This window comes from Lagopus leucura, unplaced genomic scaffold (genome assembly GCF_019238085.1).
Source record: "Lagopus leucura isolate 7727_CA_CO unplaced genomic scaffold, USGS_WTPT01 Super-Scaffold_100008, whole genome shotgun sequence".
Lineage (NCBI taxonomy): Eukaryota > Metazoa > Chordata > Aves > Galliformes > Phasianidae > Lagopus > Lagopus leucura.
The window spans coordinates 6012090-6020530 of NW_024962265.1; the positions used below are offsets into that span (position 1 = coordinate 6012090).

Consider the following 8441-nt stretch of genomic DNA (forward strand, 5'->3'; position numbering starts at 1 on the left):
CCTTTTCCCCAGACTGAACAGCCCCAGTTCCTTCAGTCTCTCCTCACAGGGCACATTCTCCAAGCCCTTCACAAGCCTTGTTGCCCTTTTTTGGGCCTGCTCCAGTACCTCAATGTCCTTTCTGTACTGAGGTGCCCAAAACTGAACACAATACTGGAGGTGAGGCCTCACCAATGCTGAGTACAGAGGCAGGATGACTTCCCTAGGCCTGCTCACCACTCCTTCCATTAAGATTATTAATAATCTTACATTAACATCAACAAAAAAAATAAATCAAGAGAGATAATAGAGGGAAAAAAATCAAGAACCGAAGCACATCTCCTGTCATCATTATTCTTTGTAGGTCAGGTTTTCTTTGAAGTGCAGCAGCTGTTCAGCCTCAGCACAATTATTTTGCATTAGCATAAAAAGATTTTGCAACGCACTATTTGGTTAGGTTATTTACACAGGGCACAGAGCCCATCAGTGTGGCTGTGAGCAGAGGCACTCCCTGCTCAGAGGCTGATGCTGAGACACATCCTGAGCCTGAGCCTTCCACCTTGGCCTTGAGAGGCCACTTCAAAGATGATTCTTTCTCCTTGTACAACTGCTGCTTGCACCTCCCCACAGGCAACTGGTTTTGTAACCAGCCCTTGGTTAAGCAGAACTTTATGGCTCTGCTATGGCTCACTGTAGAAGCCAAAGAAATAAACACTGATAACTGCATTTTGTGGTAGTTTCCTGCCTTTGGGAACTCTGATGGCTTGGTTTCTCAGAGCTGTGAATACACAGGGAAGGGAAAAACATTGTGTCCCCTTGCTCCATGACAAGGTGAGCCCTGGAGCTCACAATAATCAAGCAACCCATGGGAAAATTTGATTGCTGCAGTCTCAAAAGCAAGGCAGAGATGAAATAATTCAGCAAAATGAGAACAATAGCAGTTTATCCATGTTGAAGAAACACAACAATGGTTACCACTGTTTTCCTCAAAGATCCATAAGTGATGAAGAGTGCACACCTCCTGTCAGCGAGAAGGGAGAAGAGCACGAGGGGCTCAAGGTATCTCCAATGCCAGGTCGGGCCAACCACCCATTAGGAACCATCCTTGCTTAGGAGAAAGGTTCTGCTTGCAATTAAATTGTGGTTATTTGCTAATCATCCAACTGGGAGCCGCACTAAAAACTCTTCAGCTGAGCTATCTCACAGGATTTCCAAGGGGAACACAGCGGCATGGCTTCAGCAGCTGCCCTGAAGCTGCAGGTGAAGCTCTAAGCATGCTCTTTGCTGACACGGTTATGAGGCCAAATGTGTTTCAATCTTCTGTGGCACAATCAGAGCCCATGTCTTGGCTCTTGGGTCCGCAGCTGCTCTGTGGAGTTACACCAACAAACTGCACTCGCTGCACGACATGCCTGCGTGGATTCTAGACACCTCAGCGAAGGAAACAGTTTGGGTCTCAGCTTCGTTAAACTGCAAAAGCTTTTGAAGAGCTGAATCAGCTTTGAAAGCCTGTAGTATGGTTAATTAAGCTTCCTTTTTTCCTCATTTCTCTTGTACGAAGGTACAACTTTGATCTGCAGTAGTAGGCACCAAAACCAGGCTTCAAAACGTTTCCTCTGGCTCCTGTTCAAGTGCCTTCCTATCAAAGAGCTGAGCGTGCACCAGCTGTTAGGGAGGGCAGGAGGCACAGATTCAATCTGATGTCTGAACCCTTAGTCTGGAAAAACACATCTGAACTTGAAAAAAGGATTTCCTCTGCATTTATTGTCTTTTACCAGGCTACGCAGCAGCACTTATTTTCAACATGTGAAGCATCACAAAGTGCCTCAACCAGCGGGGCTTCCTGCAAGTGCAGACAGCTGAATAAGGGAAAACATGTTCGTACCCAATGCCTGGCTTCCTTTCCACCAGTCCTAAACCATCAGCACCTCCAAAGCTGCATCCACAGAGCATGAAGGCTGATGTCCTCTTCACCACACCTGCAGCTGTCTGTGTCTGACCTCTGGGGCATGTGTTTTGGATACCTATCATTGTAGAATCTCTGTTGGGTGGAAGAGCAACTGGACTTACAGGTCCCAGCAGCGCTCCTGCACACGTGGGCTTGGCTGAGAAGGAACCAAGAAGCCCTGGTCAGCCTGGCTGTGCCCAGAGTCATTTTAGGGGGAAGGGATCAGAGCCCTCTGCATTACCAGGGTGCTGGTGAGCTGAACTGGCACAGTGTTGGGTGATCTCACCTCCGAGATATGCTGGACCTGCTGTAGGAAGAAGCAAGCACATCTCTCATCAGGAAGGATGACTGCAGGGGTTAGATGATCAAAGAGGTCTTCAGCATCTTCGTTCCTCTGAAAGAGGAAACTTCAGCCTCAACCCATAAATGCACAAACTTTGAAAAACAAGTTCTTCACTCCCATCTCTCTCTCACACACATTCCCAGTAAGAGAAACTCAGAGTCTGGAAGCTCAAAAACATGGACTCAAGTGGACACCTGCAGCTCTTCTCTGCAGCCATAGCTCCCTCTGCAGTCAGTTCAGCTGCACGTGTAGCACCAACAGCACAGACCCTGCCCCAGGAACTGGACAGGATGCAAAAGGTGCTCACAAAGACCCCAGAGAGTACAAGCAGGGCTGAGCAGAGCCTCCAGCCACCAGAATTCTTTTCATAGAATCATAGAACCACCAAGGTTGGAAAAGACCTAAAAGATCATCCAGTCCAACCGTTCACCTATTCCCAATAGCTCCCACTAAACCATGTCCCTCAACACAACATCCAGCCTTTCCTTGAACACCCCCAGGCTCGGTGACTCCACCACCTCCCTGGGCAGTCCATTCCAGTGCCTGACCACCCTTTCTGAAAAGTAATACTTCCTCATGTCCAGCCTGAATCTCCCCTGCCGTAGCTTGAAACCATTCCCCCTGGTCCTATCACTAATGACACGAGAGAAGAGGCCGACCCCCAGCTCACTACAACCTCCCTTCAGGAAGTTATAGAGAGCAATGAGGTCTCCCCTGAGCCTCCTCTTCTCCAGGCTGAACATTCCCAGCTCCTTCAGCCTCTTCTCATATGGCCTGTGTTCCAGACCCCTCACCAGCTTTGTTGCCCTCCTTTGAACACGTTCCAGGGCCTCAATATCTTTCTTGCAGTGAGGGGCCCAAAACTGGACACAGCACTCGAGGTGCGGCCTCACGAGTGCTGAATATAGGGGAACAATCACCTCTCTGCTCCTGCTGGCAACACTGTTTCTGATGCAAGCCAGGATGCCATTGGCCTTCTTGGCCACCTGGGCACACTGTCGGCTCATGTTCAGCCGAGCATCAATCAATACCCCCAGGTCCATTTCCTCTACGCAGTCCTCCAGCCACACCGCCCCAAGCCTGTAGCGTCGCCTGGGGTTGTTGTGACCAAAGTGCAGGACCCGGCATTTGGCCTTGTTGAAACTCATCCCATTGGCTCCAGCCCAGCTCTCCAGCCTGTCCAGATCCCTCTGTAGGGCCTCACTACCCCTAGGCAGATCCACACTTCCAGCCAATTTGGTGTCACCTGCGAATTTACTGAGGGTGCACTCGATGCCCTCATCGAGGTCATCAATAAAGATATTGAAGAGGACAGGCCCCAGCACCGACCCCTGGGGAACACCACTCGTGACCGGTCGCCAGCTGGATTTGACTCCATTCACCACCACTCTCTGTGCCCGGCCCTCCAGCCAGCTCCTTACCCAGCCAAGAGTGTACCCATCCAAGCCTTGGGCTGCCAGCTTCTGCAGGAGAATGCTGTGGGAGACAGTGTCAAAGGCTTTGCTGAAGTCTAGGTAGACCACATCAACAGCCTTTCCTTCATCCACCAGATGGGTCACTAGATCATAGAAGGAGATCAGGTTGGTCAAGCAGGACCTGCCCTTCATGAACCCATGCTGGCTAGGCCTGATCCCCCGGTCACCCTGCACATGCCGCATGATCTCCCTCAAGACAATCTGCTCCATAACCTTCCCTGGCACCGAGGTCAGGCTGACAGGCCTGTAGTTCCCCGGATCCTCCTTACGACCTTTCTTATAAATGGGAGTCACACTGGCAAGCCTCCAGTCTTCTGGGACCTCACCAGTCAACAAGGAGCGCTGACAGATGATGGAAAGCGGCTCGGCTCTCACCTCTGCCAGCTCCCTCAGCACTCTCGGGTGGATTTCATCTGGCCCCATCGACTTGTGGCAGTCCAGTTGGAGCAGTAGGTCTCTGACTGTTTCTTCCAGAAATCAGCCTGGTCTTTACTTGCTCAGATCGCGCAGCAAGTAAAGACCAGGCTGAGAATGTTCAGGGTGTTTCAGAGCAGGTGTCCCTGCAGGTCTGAGATGCAGCAGCAGGGTTTGGTGCCTTGTTGGTGCCTTTACCAGGTAGAAGGGCAGAGTGGAAAAGGACTGAGGACTATGGTTTTTTACTGGGGTATACAACTCCATAGCATCAACAGGATTTCTGAATGGCAGTAACACAACACAACCTCCCAGTTTCATTTTGCTCGCATTTAATCACTGTTTCCAAAAACAGATTCTGAAAGCAGAAGAATCCTTCAGGAGTGAAGGAAGAATACTGTGAAAGGTGAGAGATCATTTCAGTGCATGTCAATCCACCCTGCCACCCAGCACACGCTCTGAGGAAAGCCTAACCACCTCCTGGCCAGCCAATGCCAAAAGGCACGCTTGCCAAACTGCCAGCCTCAGAGCAGGACTCCCTTGTTTTACACAGCCCTACAGCAGTTGTGCAAGGCCACCAGGAGGATGCTCTGCAGGCCCAGAAGTTTCCAGCTCTATCAGACACACATTTACCTTGTGCCAGTGCTGCTTGGTTAGCTATCATACCACGCTAGGCTGTTTGAGGAATGGTGCAAGCAGTAATACTCTGCTCCACCAATCCCATTTTTCTATCCAAGCTGCTGCTTTCCCTTTACCCAGTTTCTTGCAGGTTCCTTCTGCTGGTATCAGTATGACTTCCCATGTGAGCTCATCCTGTACTGAAGGCTCACATGAAACTGACTCCTCGCACTTCCTTTGCATAGAACAGGATGTTGGGCAGTTTAAAAATTACAAACTTTTGCATAAATCCTTGCATAAAAATCTTATATTAATATAGCATCAGCTCAAAGGTATGTCATAGGAGAAACCTAAATGAGAGTGAAAACATCAAAATGATCAAGATGATCTTTAAAGACTATTATTCTTTGATTGTCTGAAAGAGCCACAGCAAATCTGTTTTTCTAAGTTAGATTTTCCTTGACATACATCACCTGTTCATCCTCAGTGCAATTATTTTGTATTAGCATAAAGCCATTTAGCAGTGCAGCATTTGGCTAAGTTACCAATGCAGAGGTCAACAAAGTGCACGTAATTCCACCTGCTGATGTGGGGTCTGTGCTTTCCCATCACAGCAGCTCATATAGGCACATTTTTCCATCCTGGTCTTCACAGGTTGTTCTACAGATTCATTCTTTCCCCTTGCACAACTCGTGCTCTGAAGGTCCAAATATCCTTCAAAACAAAAATGAGACAAAGGAAAGTCACAGTGAGACAATAAGCATCCTTTCAAATCCTAAAGATCAAGAACCAAAACAGCCAAAATTAGCACAGCTTCTACCTGCAGAAAGAGGGGTCATTTGCAGCTCTGACAGACTGAAAGATACCCACACTCAATTCTGGCAGGTGGCAGAAGGGAAAATATTAGCAGCACAGTGAGAATGATCCTTGCTGAAGTCGTCCTAACCTGCTTGAACAAAGAGTGCACCCCTTGTGCACTTCTGGGTGACTGAAAAAGCTCATGGCCTGACATGACTACTGCTACACATGAGCATGCAGTATTCCTTGTGCAACCAGCTGGACATACTAAACACAAATACAGTCCCTTAGAAACCAAGTTCTGAGCAGACGCTGCTGAAGACTGCAAAGGAGTGGAAAAGACTGCTGTTTACTTCCCAGAGGTAAGCCTTTGGCAAGTTCTTATCTTGGTTTCTCAAGGATTACTGCGTTCTCATCATTAGTTTTGGAAAGGTAAAATTTAATATCTGGGCACCACTTCTTGGGAGAATGCTTTACAGAAAAGCATAAAGCTACAAGAAAAAACAGACTCATCTAAGATAAATGGGCACACACTTATTTCCAACTCATGAGCAGAAACAAGCCTCCCTGTGTATCCATTTGGACTCCACAGGGAACTTAACTAACTCCAGGTATCAAAAGTCAATTAGCTGGAGCTGTGCAAACAATAATTACATCCAGGCTTGCTGAACAGAGGCTGACACCCAGCCCTACCTTGGCACGCTGTGGGAAAACAAACAACAAAAGCAACTGTGTAAAGAAAAGCCCTCTCCTCCCCAACGCCCCAGACACTGCATGGATTTAAAAGGAACGCACTGCCTATCACATGTAGGCTTTACTGCCTTGCTGCTGGATGTGTGTATGTTTGAGAGCTGCTGTGGATTAAGAAATCCCTGCAACAGAGTTTATTTTTCTTCCAGTGGCTTGGAAGGATTTAGATTTGTTTTCTACTGTACGCAATGGTTTCAATTATTTAGCAAGAATCCATTACACCCATTTGTTTATCCTTTTGAGGCAGGTGTGTAACATCGCCTGCATTCCTGCTGTAACCTCAAATCTAAACAACTGATAGAGGATTATGTTTAACAACAACCAACTTCTGCAGTGAGATGTGGCTCCTTGTTTCTAAAAAGAAAATGCACCTGCCAGTTGGAGCTGAGCCTGCGAGAACCGTGGCCATACCAGCACAGAATTTACCACCCCTTATTACTGCAAATGCAGGGCAAGAGATAAACGCATCTTCTGGCTTCTATCATGTAGTCCAAGCACAACTGCAAAGAGCTCTGGTTCAGACACACTCCTCGTAACAAACCTGGAGTCAGGGGATGCAGGGAAAAGTTCTTCATAACCACCTTGCTCTGTGTCATTCGTGATCCCTGCCCTGAATGGTGTAAGCAGCAAATGCGAGCAGCCTTGGAACTGCAGAGTGCACGGCTCCTCCTCACTTACATCAACTCCAGCTGCAGCCACCTTGTGACTGCCTGCACAAACTCAAAATGATCTCTAAGGTCCCTTCCAACCTGAGTCATTCTGGTTCCACGATAATCCAGGTTACAGAGCAAGGGATAAAGGTACATTCACAAAATGCACTTTGATAAGCAGGGCTGCAGGAGGAACTTCTACAGCTCAAGGGGCACGAAGGAGTCGCCTAGAGAGCAGGATCACTTCTTCAGCAGAGGCAGACAGACAGCAAGAAGTCTTAGCAGCAAAAGGACAAAAAAAAGAACAAAAACCCTGCAGTCATTTTCAGAATTCTGCATCTTTTATTCTGCCATGCACTTCAGCTCCATCTGCGACACCGGAATAGCAAGAAGCACAGAACTGTTGTATGAGAGAAACTGAGCAAAGTAAAAAAGCGCATATATCAAAGTCTTACCTTGAGATCCAGAGCAGGCATGCCATATCTCTTGTGTGCCATTTCTTGCATTTCCTTCTCCAGGTCTGCCTGGGTTGTGTTCTTGACATCAATATAGTGGCCATCTGAGCTGGCAAAGTGGCAGCTTATGCTCTGTGTGGGGAAATGGGCCATCGTTCATTCCCAAATTGATTGCAAAAAAAGAAAATGGTAGAAAAAGCTCCCATGTCCCAGATGACAAGCATCCCACTCCTTCCTTACTGATCAAGTCAGCAAATTCCTTCCTCCTTTCAGATTATTCCTCTAAGTGTACCCCTGGAGAAACAGTCTTGCACACACCCTTCTCTTTCTCCCCTCTTCCCATCCCTCTACTTCCACACACCAGAATTAAGTAGGATGGTTCCAGACACCCTGGAAATGATAAAGCAGCACTAAGCTTCCCATCTTAGAAGTTTTTATAAGCTTTGAGTATAGTGGATTTCACTTGAGTGTTGAGTACAACAAGTCATGTTATTGCTCTTGACAACAAGCAACACACTGCCTACTTGACCTTGGATTATCAGCAATTAAACCAGCAATCAGAGAAGCTGGAGTCAGAGCAGCTCTATGTCGGATTCTGTAATCAGTTTGTGGTTAAGCAAAGTCTAGGAGAATTCAACAAATAACAGCTGGAAAAAAGAGCTATGTCATCAGCAAGCAAAATCATGATGTTTCAAAGTGCTGGACCACAACCCTGTTCAGAGAACTGCAAGAACTCATTAATTTACACCAAAAGTAGAGAAACATTTGGATTTGGCATGATGTGAGGAAGCTCCTGTGCTTTTGCAGGACACTAAATAAGGTTATGGCTCCACTATGGAGGAGAGAGCCAGCAGATGAGACTCCCAGTAGCTGATGTGCTCTCTCTGCTTTTAGGAACATGGAATGCCCCCCCACTGAGCTGCTACTGGGCTCAGAGAGAGGGTCAGATGGTGGCTGATGTAAGCAAAAAATAAAATAAAATAAAATAAAATAAAATAAAATAAAATAAAATAA

At 47.3% G+C, this 8441-nt stretch overlaps 1 protein-coding gene across 1 annotated transcript in view; it reads right to left on the minus strand.

Moving 5' to 3' along the window:
* Positions 1-4471: 4471 nt before the first annotated feature.
* The window catches only part of PHYH (phytanoyl-CoA 2-hydroxylase), an 11856-nt gene continuing 7886 nt past the window's right edge, over positions 4472-8441 (minus strand). The window contains exons 8-9 of the mRNA XM_042872751.1: positions 7428-7559; positions 4472-5488 (exon numbers count right to left, since the gene is read on the minus strand). Of these exons, the coding sequence (XP_042728685.1) occupies positions 5435-5488; positions 7428-7559 (186 nt within the window). The 3' untranslated portion in view covers positions 4472-5434. The remainder of the gene's footprint in view (positions 5489-7427; positions 7560-8441) is intronic.